The sequence below is a fragment of the Alligator mississippiensis genome, chromosome 15, assembly GCF_030867095.1.
Source record: "Alligator mississippiensis isolate rAllMis1 chromosome 15, rAllMis1, whole genome shotgun sequence".
In the NCBI taxonomy this organism is placed as follows: domain Eukaryota; kingdom Metazoa; phylum Chordata; order Crocodylia; family Alligatoridae; genus Alligator; species Alligator mississippiensis.
The window spans coordinates 15,543,921-15,558,528 of record NC_081838.1 but is presented as its reverse complement, the minus strand read 5'-3'; the positions used below and the strand labels follow the sequence as shown (position 1 = coordinate 15,558,528).

General features: G+C 47.1%; 1 protein-coding gene across 1 annotated transcript; it reads right to left on the bottom strand.

The window, feature by feature from the left end:
* Positions 1-10,611: 10,611 nt before the first annotated feature.
* On the bottom strand, positions 10,612-14,308 carry LOC106739413 (uncharacterized). The gene is made up of 2 exons (XM_019478293.2): positions 14,263-14,308; positions 10,612-12,898 (listed from the first exon to the last, which is right to left on the bottom strand). Exon 2 carries the CDS (start codon positions 12,875-12,877, stop codon positions 11,729-11,731), a length of 1,149 nt encoding a protein of 382 aa, XP_019333838.1. The 5' UTR covers positions 12,878-12,898; positions 14,263-14,308; the 3' UTR covers positions 10,612-11,728.
* Positions 14,309-14,608: the final 300 nt, after the last annotated feature.

Here is a 14,608-nt window from a genome sequence, read left to right as displayed (position 1 = left end):
GCCATTAGAAACAACTATCCCCTTGCATCTAAGACGGGAGGTTTCTCTGACAAATCATGACTGAGCCCAAGAATGAAGGAGTTGTTCGTTCTGGTTATGAAAGAACGTGGTTGAGGGTAGCCATATAGAGGAGCTCCAGCCAGAGGCTTTTCACTCTTCCTGGCACTTGTTCCCTTATTTCTGTTGGTGAACCGGGTTAATCCCCCTCTGACAATTTGTTTCATCCTTTGGCTGGCATTTTTTTCTTACCCCCCTACAGGCAAATAAAGATTTCACTTAGGTTGTGAATCCCACTGATGGCTCTGGGAGCAATTTCCATCCATCCTTTTCAGTGCTTACCCTCTTTTAAACGTTTAAAAAAAGATTAAAGATTATTCCACATTATTTTCAGTTAGCGCTATGCCATGAAGGAGCTCCGGACAAAGTCAGGTGCTGTTTTGCTGGTTATTGTGTGTGTTACGATTTCATTGTGAACAGAACGTGATGAGAGAAAGGGAAGATGAATATCCCTGTTTTACAGAAGGGGAACTGAGAAGAAACAGGGAGATCGAAAAAGTTGGTTGAAGAACAGAAAAGTCTTCATATTTTGCAGGGTTTACTTTGCAATTTCACACTTATGTGATTTTTTTTTTAGCTTGCTATGATTTGGGGTTTTCTAATCATGCCCTGCTGATGAGTGCAATTAAATGAGTCCTGGGCTGTTTGTCCAACCGCACACACCTACTCTAGGTTTTCAAATATTTTCCAACTCTGGAGAAGTCACAGAAGAGCCAGAGTGGAGACGGGGGCATTTTTCATTTTGCCCCTGGCCATTCCAGAGCTCGACTTTCTGTGCAAAGATGGGGATTATTAATATTTACTTTCTTCCCATCCTTTGCCTTCTCCCTTCAGTTTGCCAGCTCCTGTGCCTCTTTGCGGCAGCCAGCTGAAATGCAGCCCTGTGTTTTGTTGACGTCTCAAAATGCTTAACTGTCATACAAATCATTATAATAGCACTTGAACAGTATCCCATGTTGCAATTCACTAAGCTGGTCTCACTGGTGATTATTTTCCTATGACCTAACCCTCTCGTGCATGTTGTGTGTTCTTGAAAGAAGAGGGATCTTCAAGTCATTTTAAAACTTTCTCTCATTAAGCTTGTGGTTAAGATTTCAATGCAGACATAGCTCAAGGGACTCATGAATCTGCAGAAGCAAGAAAAGCAGGTTCCTGTTTCCTTTAAAGCTAGTGAAAAGCCATCTCCATTTTTGTTTTCAGATTTGTTTTCTTCACAACAGCAGCAGCAGCAGTGGGTACCTCCAAAATGTCAAGATAAATGCCCTCCCAAATGTGTGGAGCTGTGCAAGCCTCCAAAATGCCAAGACAAATGCCCTCCAAAGTGCCCACCGCAGCAATAACAACAGCAGCAATGCCCAAAGCAGGAGTAGTTCTAACATCTGCAGAGCCAGCTTTAATGAAACAAAAAGCAAGATGCCCATCTCTTTTTTCTCTATTGCTTGGCTAAGCCCATGGTCTTATTGTTGAGACAGTCTGCAGAAGCAGTCTTGTCTGCACTCTGCCTCTATATGTTAAATTTGTCATAAACACTTCAAGATTGGCTGTCAGCTGACTGTAGCCTGTATGCACTCAGTCATACTGCTTTGTGCCTTGAATGCTGAAGAAGTCATGACTCGGTTTTAATCTTTCCTTGTGGATGTGCTCCAGTAAACCCATCATTATCTGTCCCTGATATTTCTTTCCCCTTTGCTTTGTTGATCATTGGCTCTACTCCTTTTATACAATGATTTCTTTAAAATCTTGCTAGGAAGTCCCACCTAATAAAGATGACTGATCAAAATCAGCAGTGCCAAAATGGAGAGAGAATTCAAGGACAATCGGGAGGTTCAATGAATGTTTTGGTCTAATCATGTAGAGAAAATTTTTCTCAAAAAAAAAAGTCCCAGAGAGTCATTGGCAATATGTAAATGCTGCCATTATTTCCTAAATGCCCCTTTTGATTGAGCTTTTGGCTAACACTTGTCTGATGCAGTAACTTCCATGGGAAAAGTTCAGAATAGGCCCAATAATGCATCCTCAGCCTTCTGAGATCAGTTTTTCTCCTGACAAAGAGAGAGGACCTGTAGCAGAGACAGGGAGTTTTGCCTGTATGCTAATGAATTTAGGAAAGTACTTTCCCAAGGCTTGAATAATTATTTAGCAATTATTGCATGATGGCTATTAGAGCTGCAGGAGTTTCAATAGTTTCGACAAATACTTTACTTTCTGGAAGTCTGAGTTTGAGTTTGCACTTGAGGTCTGCAGCAACCTGCGTGTCAGAAGTGTGAAAGTGCGTGGGGTGGAGTTCAGAAGGGATGAGTTGTTTCTTTCAAGCACTCACTTGCAACGCAGGGCTGAAGGAATGCATTAATGGCTTGTCATAAAGAGGAATGTGGCCCATTTTCTTTGTCTCCCTGGGGACAGAACAAGAAACAATTGTCTTAAGTTGCAACACATGAAACCTATAGAATCATAGAAAATGAGGGTTGGGAGGGACCTCAGGAAGTCATATCTAATCCAACCTCCCTGCTCAAAGCAGGATTAGCCCCAACTACATAATCCTAGCCAGCACTTTGTTGAGCCAAGTCTTGAACACTTCCAAGGATAGAGACTCCACAACCTCTCTGGGCAACCTGTTGCAGTGCTTTACTACCTGCCCTGGGAGAAAGTTTTTCCTAATATCCAACCTAAACCTCCCTTGCTGCAACTTGAGCCCATTGCTCGTTTGTCATAGGCCTCCACTGAGAACAGTCCACCTCCATCCTCTTTGCAACCCCCCTGCAGGGAGTTGAAGGCTGCTATTCAGTCCCTCCTCCATCTTCTCTTCTCCAGACTAATTAAACCCAGTTCCCCCAGCCTCTCCTCATAAGTCTTGTCCCCCAGCCCCTGAACCATTTTTGTTGACCTCTGCTGGACTCTCCAACTTGTCTACATCATTTCTGTAGTGGGGGGCCCAAAACTGGATGCAGGACTCCAGATGTGGCCTCATCGGTGCCGAATAGAGGGGAAGAATCAGTTTCCTTGACCTACTGGTAACACACCTACCAAGGCAGCCCAGGATGCCATTAGCCTTCTTGGCAACAAAGGCATACTGCTGGCTCACCCATCTTCTTGTCCACTGTCCCCCCCATGTCCTTTTCTGCAGAGCTGTTGCCCAGCCAGTCGGCCCCCAGCCTGTACCGGTACATGGGATTGCTCTATCCTAAATTCAAGACTTTGCACTTTTCCTTATTGAGCCTCACTTAGATTCATAGACAGATCCATAGATATTAGGGTCAGAAGGGACCTTAGCAGATCGAGTCTGACACCCTGCCACGGGCAGGAAAGAGCGCTGGGGTCAGATGACCCCAGCCAGGTGCTTGTCCAGTCTCCTCTTAAAGACTTCCAAGGTGGGGGAGAGCACCACCACCCTTGGAAATCCACTCCAGATCCTGGCAACCCTCACTGTGAAGAAGCTCTTCCTGATGTTTAACCTAAATCTGCTCTCTGTCAGTTTGTGGCCATTGTTCCAAGGGGTGCCCTGGTAAACAGACCATCTCCTAGTTCTTGCTCCCCTTGTCGTCCCCCCCTGCACCCAATGAATTTGTAAACAGCCACAAGATCACCTCTCAGCCTTCTCTTGCGGCGGCTGAAGAGATCCAGGTCCCTCAATCTCTCCTTGTAGGCTCTTGCCTGCAGGCCTGTAACCATACGAGTGGCCTCCTCTGGACTCTCTCAAGGTTATCCTCATCCCTTCTGAAGTATGGCATTCAGAACTGGATGCAGTACTCCAGCTGTGGCCTCACCAGCACCGCATAAAAGGGAAGTATCACTTCCCTGGACCTGTTTGTGATGCACCTGTTAATACATGATAAAGTATGGTTAGCTTTACTGATCACTTCATCACATTGATGACTCATGTTCATCTTGGAGTCAACTATGACTCTGAGATCCCTTTCTGCTACAGTCCTGCTGAGAAGGTCATCCCCCAGCCTGTAAGTGTGTTGGTGATTCCTTCTCCCTAGGTGCAACACTTTTCATTTGTCCTTGTTGAACTGCATCCTATTCTGTTCGGCCCACTTCTCCAACGTGCCCAAATCTGCTTGAATTCATTCTCTTTCCATTAGTCTTTTTATTTTACCCCATAACTTGGTGTCATTTATGAATTTGGACAGAGTGCTCTTCACGCCCTCATCCAAGTCACTGATGAAGACATTGAATAGCCCTCGTCCAAGGGTCAAGCCTTGGGGAACTCCACTGGGGAACTACACTGCCCACATCTTTCCAGGTGGGAGCCAACCCATCCACCACCACTCTCTGGGTGCATCCCATTAGCCAATTTGTCATGCAGCTGACCATGTAATCATCTACGTCACAACTATGCAGTTTATTTATGAGAATAGGATGAGATACCATATCAAAGGCTTTCTTAAAATCCAGGTGGATGACATCTATCACATCCCCTGCATCTAAGCACTTTGTTATCTGCTCATAAAAAGAAATAAAGTTAGTCAGACAGGATCTACCTGCTGTGAACCCATGCTAGTTGCCCTTCAGCATTATTTTCCCTGCTGGACTCCCACAAATGTGATCCTTAATAATTTTTTCAAAGCGTTTCCCAAGGATAGACATGAGGCTAATTGGCCTATAGTTACCCAGATCTTTCTTCCTCCCCTTCTTCATAGTTTCATAGTTTCATAGATGTTAGGGTCGGAAGGGACCTCAATAGATCATCAAGTCCGACCCCCTGCATAAGCAGGAAAGAGTGCTGGGTCTAGATGACCCCAGCTAGATACTCGTCTAACCTCCTCTTGAAGACCCCCAGGGTAGGGGAGAGCACCACCTCCCTTGGGAGCCCGTTCCAGACCTTGGCCACTCGAACTGTGAAGAAGTTCTTCCTAATGTCCAGTCTAAATCTGCTCTCTGCTAGCTTGTGGCCATTGTTTCTTGTAACCCCCGGGGGCGCCTTGGTGAATAAATCCTCACCAATTCCCTTCTGTGCCCCCGTGATGAACTTAAAGGCAGCCACAAAGTCGCCTCTCAACCTTCTCTTGCAGAGGCTGAAAAGGTCCAGTTTCTCTAGTCTCTCCTCATAGGGCTTGGTCTGCAGGCCCTTGACCATACGAGTTGCCCTTCTCTGGACCCTCTCCAGGTTATCCGCATCCTTCTTGAAGTGTGGCGCCCAGAATTGCACGCAGTACTCCAACTGCGGTCTGACCAGTGCCCGATAGAGGGGAAGTATCACCTCCCTGGACCTATTCGTCATGCATCTGCTGATGCACAATAAAGTGCCATTGGCTTTTCTGATGGCTTCGTCACACTGCCGGCTCATGTTCATCTTGGAGTCCACTAGGACTCCAAGATCCCTTTCCACCTCTGTGCCACCCAGCAGGTCATTCCCTAGGCTGTAGGTGTGCTGGACATTTTTCCTCCCTAGGTGCAGTGCTTTGCATTTTTCCTTGTTGAACTGCATCCTGTTGCTTTCTGCCCACTTGTGCAACCTATCCAGGTCTGCCTGCAGCTGTTCCCTGTCCTCCGGCGTGTCCACTTCTCCCCATAGCTTTGTGTCGTCTGCAAACTTGGACAGAGTACATTTGACTCCCTCATCCAAGTCGCTGATGAAGACATTAAAGAGTATCGGTCCAAGGACCGAGCCCTGCTGGACCCCACTGCCCACACCCTTCCAGGTCGAGACTGACCCATCTACCACGACTCTTTGGGTGCGACCCTCTAGCCAATTTGCCACCCACTGGACCGTGCAGTCATCCACATCACAGCCTCTTAACTTGTTCACCAGTATGGGGTGGGATACTGTATCGAAGGCCTTCCTGAAGTCTAAGTATACGACATCCACCCCTCCTCCTGTGTCCAGGCGTTTCATAACCTGGTTATAGAAAGAGACTAGGTTGGTCAGGCACGATCTGCCCGCCACAAACCCATGTTGGTTTCCCCTCAGCATAATTTGCCCTGCCGGGCTCTCACAAATGTGAGCCTTGATAATTTTTTCAAAGACTTTACCAAGGATGGAGGTGAGACTGACCGGCCTATAATTGCCCGGGTCCTCCTTCCTCCCCTTTTTGAAAATGGGGACCACGTTAGCCCTTTTCCAGTCTTCTGGGATTTGGCCCATGCGCCACGAGCGTTCGAATATTCCCACCAGTGGCTCTGCAATGAAAATATTTTCTTGAAAATAGGGACACATTGGACCTTTTCCAGTCCTCTGGGACATTACTGGAGCACCATGAGTGCTCAAACAGCCGTGCCAGTGGCTCTGCTATGACACTGGCCAATTTCTTCAGCACCCTTGGATGAAGATTATCTGGGCATGCTGCCTTAAACACATCCAGCCCCTCCAAGTGTCCATTCACTAAGTCAGCGCTAACAGTTATTGTACTGGTTTCCCTCCTATGCTTGTCTATAATCCAATTGGGAGATTTGTCTTGATCTGTATTCAGGAAGACGGAAGCAAAAAACTCATTGAAGAGCTCAGCTTTGTCCCTCTTATCTGTCACTAGTTGCCCTAGTCTTTCCTCTAGGGGCCTTATGTTACCCTGTGCCTTCTTTTTGCTCCCTATATAGCTGTAGAAGGATGTTTTGTTGTCTTTATTTTTGTTGCCAGCCTAAGTTCCATTGCAGCTTTGGCCTTTCTAACTCTCCCTGCAAGTGTGAGCCAAGGAGGTATACTCCTTCTTGGTAGATACCCTCTGCTTCCACAGCCTGTCTGCCTCTTTTTTGCCCCTAGGCTTTCCTGAATTTCCCTGTTCAGCCAAGAGGGTTTCTTGGCCCCTTTGCCCTCTTTCATGTGCAATGAGATTGTCTCCTTCTGTGCCCAAAGGGTGTCTCCCTTTAGGAACAGCCACCCTTTCTGGACTCCCATCTCACCAATACCCCTGATCATCAGTGCTTCACTAACTAATCTTCTGAGTATATTGAATCTCACCTTTCTGAAGTCTAGCACTTCTGCCTACTGGTTATCTTCCCCACACTTCTCTGGATAATAAATCCAATCAATTGATGGTCGCTATCCCCTAAGTTACTTTGTATCTGCAGATGCCCCACTGGGTCATCCCCTGTAACCAGCTCCAGTAAGGCATTTCCCTAGTGGGACTATATGTGGTGGGCCAGTAGGGGATGCTCCTGCATTGATCCGCCCACCTCACTGCGCCCGACCACCTTCCAGGCTCCGAGTGCCTCCCTGGGGTGCCTCACGTCCAGCTGACCCCTTCCCTGGAGCACATCCGCTAGCCTGGGGTTCCCGCTGCCACCATCCAAGGCTCTGGACTCAATTCTGGCTCTGCACACCTTGGAAAATGCAGGCCTGATCGTCCAATGGGTACTAGACCCAGTACAGGCACTTGGGGCACTTCCCCAGGTCAGGGGCTTATTAGGAAAGTCTCCCTTAGGCCACAGACCAAAGGGGCCTCCTTGGCATAATTTAGACCCACCCCTCAATAAGTCTCCCACACCGGTCACAAAGGAGAACTTTATTGATTACAGGGGGTAGGCCAAAAACAGGGTAAAAGGTAGAGCAATATTAGAGAAATCCCACAGAGCAAACCAGCAAGGCTGAGGTAGCCATTTAAACATGCATCTGAGTTACTGTCAGCTAAATATCTAGTCGGATCTCGAGTAGCTTACTCACACGCATCATCCAGAGGTGGTTGGAGTTTTCCTCTGGAGGCAGGTCACTCTTTGAGCATGCGGTTATGAGGAGAGAGCCAGTTTCAGATTCACCTGGATAACTGCATGGCTAATGGCTACACTTCTTCCTGGCCCGGGCCTTTTTATAACCTTCCTAACCTCAGCAGCCCGGTCCAATCAAAGCTACCAGTGCTGGCCACTAGCCAACCAATCTAAAAAAGCATCACTGGCTACCTGGGCTGGTGAGCGGGGCTTTTCCCTCCCCCTCCCCCCGAGGTGACCAGAGAATCCACATTGGAGGCACCAGGCTTTTGTCATGTGGGCAATGAGGAAGATCCCCCACCCTGTGGAATTCAACACCAGCCTCTCACGTTGGCAGAGACAGACGGTGGCCTTTCTGCCACACTGTATACCTCCTGCATTAGGTGAAGGATGGTTAGGTTGGTTATTAGGAAGAACATTGTAACTTTGAGAATGGTGAGGCCTAGAGAAGCTGTCAAATTACTGTCACTGACAGTTTTTACATGTAGGCAAGACAAATATTTGTCCAGGCTGGTATAGACAGGAATAGTCCTGCCTTGAACAGCAGTGTTGGACTAGATGACCTCCTCAAGTCCCTTCCAGCCCCAGATTGCTATAATCCTATAAAATTAGAATGAAATGGGTGGGTTTATTATAGAGCCAAATAATCTGGAATCATAGAGATTAGGGCTGTGCGAGGCTTCGGATCATGCTTTGGATCCGGAGAAGCTTTGGACACTTCAGCGTCTGAAGCAGTATGTCTGGATCAAAGCTCTGGATTCATTAGGCTTTCCAAGGTGGTTTGGAGCTTGCAAAGTGCTTCAGAAAAATCTTCAGAGCCACTTCGGAGATCCGGCCATAGGGTATAACAGAGAATCGATTAAATATCTATAACTTTGTTGTTTTTTGTCTGACTTGGATGAAACTTGCAGGGGTGATAGTCCTGCTGAGAGCATAAAGTCTGTCATGTTTCAAGAAGATCGGTGCAGGGGTTCGGGGAGAACTGCACCCCAAATTCTTGAAAGAAAAACTCATGTCACGTCTATGTGTTACACCACAAGGGGGTGAAAACTGCAGAGGTGGTAGCTCCAGGTGAGGCCACAAAGCCTGCCAAGTTTCAAGAAGATTGGTGCATGTGTTTGGGGGAAACTGTACCTCAAGTTGCTAACAGGCAAAACTCATGACCCTGTGTGTTTTAAAGTGCAGCAGGCTGAAAACTGCAGAGGTGGTGGCTCCTGCTGAGGCCACAAAGCCTGCCAGCTGTTGAGGGGTTAGGTGCAGGGGGGTTCTGGCTTCTGGGGCCCTGCACCTCTGGCAGCTGACAGGCAAAACTCGTTACGTGAGTGCTTGTGCAATTGGCCGTGTCTGTCTTGGGGCAGTTGATTGTCTGTATTGATTATTTCCTCTCCTTAGTCTGTGGTTTTCTAGGTGTTAATCCATGCTCGTTAACTTGTTATGTAGTAGCTAGGTCCTGTGTATTGAGCTGGTCCGTGAATGAATCATGATTAACTGGTAACTCATAACACAGTAGCTTAGCAGCCAGGCCTGCAGTAGTCCCCCCTAACCCCACGCTGCAAGACAGACACAATCCCACAAGCACCCATGTCACTAGTTTTGCCTGTCAGCAGCTAGAGGTGCAGCCCCCAGAACCCAGAACCCCTGCACCAATCTCCTTGACAGCTAGCAGTCTTCGTGGCCACAGCAGGGGCTACCATCCCTGCAGCTTTCACCCTGCTGTGCCTTAACACACACAGGGTCACCCATGTCATGAGTTTTGCTTGTCCGCAGCTTGAGGTGCAGTTTCCCCCAAACCCCTGCACTTATCTCCTTGAAAATTGGCAGACTTTATGGCCTCAGCAGGGGCTACTACTCCTGCAGTTTTCAGCCCACTGCACCTGAACACACACAGGGTCATCTATGTCATGAGTTTTGCCTGTCAGCAGCTTGAGGTGCAGTTCCCCCCAAACCCCTGCACCTATCACCTTGAAACTTGTCAGGCTTTGTGGCCTCATCAGAGGCTACCACCCCTACAGTTTTCACACCCATGTGGCATAACATATACACGCAACATGAGTTTTGCTTTCAAGAATTTGGGGTGCAGTTCTCCTCGAACCCCTGCACTGATCTTCCTGAAACTTGGCAAACTTCATGCTCTCAGTAGCAGCTATCATTCCTGTGAGTTTCATCGAAATCAGATGAAAAACAACAAAATTGTAGATATTTTATTGATTCCCCATTATACCCCATGGCGGGATCTCTGAGGTGGCTCCAAAGCTTCAGAGCCGCTTTGGCCGGATCAAAGCAGGAACCCGATCCGGAGCTCTGGATTGGATCACGGCCATCCCAAGTGGCCAGATCCAAAGCCAGATCGAATAGCTGCCTACTTGCACAGGCCTAATAGGGATGACTTTGTATAATTCTTTTCCACCTTTTTTAATGCTTAATTTTGTCATGATAAATTACATCCCATGCCAATAGCTGTTTCTTATTCTATGTCCAATGTCCTATACAGTGGGGAAGTAGTCACAATTGGGTTCTGTTACTGTAATACAAATATAAACCTATAACATTTTCCATCTAGGCATGTCTCTCCTTTTCTATAGGCAAGGAAACTGAGAGGAACTGACTTGGTGTATACTCTATGGGAAATCATTGGCAGAGCCAGGGATAAGACCCAGATCTTGCAGTGTGGTATCCTATTTACTAAACTCCTCTGGTTCCAAAGGTTTTGTTCACACAAAGAAAATGTGAAGACAGGGCTAAGCTATGACTCTTAGATCTCTGTTGAGATGACACTGGTTGAAAAACTATGGGCTACACTCTGTGCAAGGACAGGTCCTGTTGGCCCTAAGCTGTATTAACCCTGGTGTAAACCTATGACTTTCAGGAATAAGTTGGTAGAAATTATTTTAATAAAGGCCCCTCCACAACCAATACTTTAAATAGGTTTTATTGTTGATTTTAATAGAAAAACAAATCACAGATACAATAGCAGCAGCAGGTACTGGCTGATCAGGAATCAGTAAGAGTATCATTGTGTAGTAAAGTATGACCAAGCACAGTCTTAACTCCTATGGTATGATGCATTCTCCATCCTTTATTGCATCCAACTAATAAGCGAAGCCACTTTCTTGAAGATTCATCACTTCTACCATGTATGGGTTGGGGCTTAATCATCATGTCTTTCATGTAATTGCTCATAGCCTAAACTGTAATTTCTGTATCTTGGAAAGGCTGATATGATAAAAGACTCATTGCAGGTTTAGAAATTGTTTCAGTGGAGTTGGATGGCAATTCACTTAACTCAATGTCTAATGGCAATACACATCTTTACTTAGGATCTGGTGGAATTTACTGGCGGAGAAATGGAGTACAGTGGCTTCAGGATCTCTGAACATGCTTCTTTTCTACCCTATTATTACAATTATAGTTAATTAATTGAGCCGCTGCAGCGCCGTGGATCCAGTCAGGAATTAAAGCCCTGCGATGCTCAGCGCTGTATGAATACAGCACAGATGGGCAGTCCACAGAGAATGTATGATCTAAGAATAAGGCAGGAGACAGCAGGCAAATACTGATGGATGGCTGGAGCACTGGGCAATACGAGACAATACCGATCCATGTGACGGGCCATGGTCTCTCTTCACCAGCTACCTATTATCATGCTAAGTTTGAATGACTGCCATCAGTTTAGGCAGCCCTAATTTTCACCTCCCCCCATATCTACAGCTGCAGCGCTGCACGTTTGAAAGGCTTTAGGAGATGTGAGCAGAGTTAGAGATTTAAAGCATCTTTTCACAGTTTCTTTCCAGAGTAACTTTTCTAGCCAATCATCCTCCAAGCCAGAAACCCTGTGCTAGCTAGTAACAGAACTCTAGTGCTCTATCAAGGGAAGAACAAGTGTGTCAGGGGAAGCTGGGCAACTTTGCAAAATACCTTTATACACTGCAAGAAATGAGAGGATGAGGTAACATGAACCATCAGACTGAGCCCTGGAGACAGGTACCCCAAATTGGCTTCTTCCTTCGAGGCTTTGGTGGCTATCTGCAGCTTACTTCTGCTGTGGTGGCCACTGGCACGGCTGCTTCTGTTGCTGCTGTTGGATGGGGGGACAGGGAGGTGGGCACTTCACTGGTGGCTCCTTGCAGGGTGGAGGACACGGTGGGATGACTACTGGAGGTTCCTTGCATTGTTGCTGTTGCTGTGGTGGACACTCTGGTATCTTAATGTCTGGTGTTTTCCCTTGACCTGGGTCTGGCATTGGAGCTGGCAGTGGAGTTGGCAGTGGCAGTGGCACTGGTTTTTCTGGGCAAGGCTCTGGCTCAGGGAATGGCATGGGCTCTGGCACAGGTGGCTCCTTGCAGGGTGGTGGGCATGGTGGGATGATTGGAGGCAGCTTACATTGCTGCTGTTGCTGTGGTGGACACTCTGGTATCTTAATGTCTGGTGTTTTCCCTTGGCCTGGGTCTGGAATTGGAGTTGGCAGTGGCAGTGGTTTTTCTGGGCAAGGCCCTGGCTCAGGGAATGGTATGGGCTCTGGCACTGGTGGCTCCTTGCAGGGTGGTGGGCATGGTGGAATGATTGGAGGCAGCTTACATTGCTGCTGCTGCTGTGGACACTCTGGTATCTTAATGTCTGGTGTTTTCCCTTGACCTGGCTCTGGCATTGGAGCTGGCAGTGGAGTTGGCAGTGGCAGTGGCACTGGTTTTTCTGGGCAAGGCCCTGGCTCAGGGAATGGCATGGGCTCTGGCACAGGTGGCTCCTTGCAGGGTGGAGGACACGGTGGGATGATTACTGGAGGTTCCTTGCATTGCTGCTGTTGCTGCGGTGGACACTTTGGTATCTTAATGTCTGGTGTTTTCCCTTTTCCTGGCTCTGGCATTGGAGCTGGCAGTGGCACTGGTTTTTCTGGGCAAGGCCCTGGCTCAGGGAATGGGATGGGCTCTGGCACAGGTGGCTCCTTGCAGGGAGGGGGACATGGTGGGATGATTGGAGGCAGCTTACATTGCTGCTGTTGCTGTGGTGGACACTCTGGTATCTTAATGTCTGGTGTTTTTCCTTGTCCTGGATCTGGTATTGGAGCTGGCAGTGGCACTGGCTCTGGGAGCGGCACTGGGTCCTGGTCCTGATTCGGCGGCCCTTTGCACAAGGGAGGAGGCAAGGTGGTTTTCTGTTTGCACTGCATTTGGTGTGATGACATCTTGGCACAACTCGAGCTAATCTGAAAGAAATATCACAGTGCGGTTACACATGGTATGCAAATGCAGTTGGCCCTAAGGTTGCATGCAGCAGCCTTTGGAAACAACAGTTGTCAGCAAGAACAAGCTTCTTATTGCCACTTTGTCTCATGATTTTTACATGTATCCAAATGAACAATTAAATGGGAGTCAGCTCAGCTAGGTTCAATGGGAGAAATCCTGCCCTGCATTTCTCCCCATTCTGTATTTTTACCTCTTTTGAGGTTTTTCAAACTCAGACTGAAACAAAACCCAGGAGAAATCTCCCCCTCCCTGAGCTAACTACTAACATGTTACCCCGTGGAACATCTCAGTGCCCAAGAAATGGGTCCTGTTTCTCCTCTTGGTTTGGTTTTACATCTGTGTAACTACACTGAATGCATTAGAAATCCACACTCTTTCTGGCTTTATGATGTTTTGCCTGACAGGAGAATGATACCCTTGGCATTTACAGGCTTTTATGGGAATAATTAGTAGCAAGAGACATGACATCAGTGATGCTGGCAGCCAAGACGGATGCTCTGCTATCTTAATCTCTGGGGTTTTCCATTCACCTGGTTTTGCATGGGCTTTTATGGTCTCTAACATACCTAGCTCATGTGAATGAGAGCAGAAGGAATTTCTCATCTAACTTCCCAGTCCCACAATGCATCTCTACACAGAAGGATGATAGAGTGTTTCCTATACCATGCACCTGCTATCTGGCTGAAGGCAGGGCACCAGTCTCAAATAGGCCATTGGTCTTCCCCAGTGATGGATCCTATGGGGTTATATGTCTAAGGGCAACCTGAACATGCCAAAGAGGTTTCACACTATGGGGGTTTTTGCTGATGTCCCCCCTCTATCAACATCTCCAAAGCTACTTTATTCTTTCCATTCAACCTCCTTCTTAAAATTCAATTTTGCCATGCTGCCTGCAGCAAACTGGCTCACATAACTGCTTACTATGCTATCCAGGACTGTCTTCTAGTATTTCTCCCTCAGTTGCCTGACTATAAGCTCTTTAGGGCAGGAATTAATTAACCTTTTGCTCTGTTTGAACAGCTCCCAGAACCATGGCGTCCCCTTCTTAGTGCTGGCCCCAGATATTTTAACATCTCGAGCCAAGTTAGTCACTAGTTGTGGCTTGTCTGGCATACATGATGTTTGCTACACCATGGACACATTCAATCCCTCCCCTGTGTAGCACTGGTACTTGTAAATAGGTTTAAAATAAAATCTCTACTTGTATTGAGGCTCTACATCTGTTTCTAAATAGATAGAACATTTCTTCAGTGCATCAACCCATGTTAACACTAGCACAAGAGCTACAGCTACAACAAAAACATTTGAGTATAGTCTGACTTACCCAACCGGTCAGCAAATAGGAGCAGCAAGAGCTCGAGCTGATGGTGTAGCATTGAGGTGTGAGAACATTTATATATGTTTTCCAAGCTCCACCTCCTGGGAATGAGACGTTCATATGAATGATGATCTCACTCTTTCATAACCACCAAACGTATCTCTTTCCTCTATTGACCTGTTCCCATTTTTGGCATTGGTAGGAAATTCCCTCCCCTGATACCATTTTGCATATGATTTACTCTTTAATCCCCTTCCTGAGTAATGCAAAAGGGCAAACTTTAGCAAAAGACATTTTTTAGTGGTTGAGAATCACCACCCCAGCACAGCTCCAGCAAAGTTAGGGTCTCACT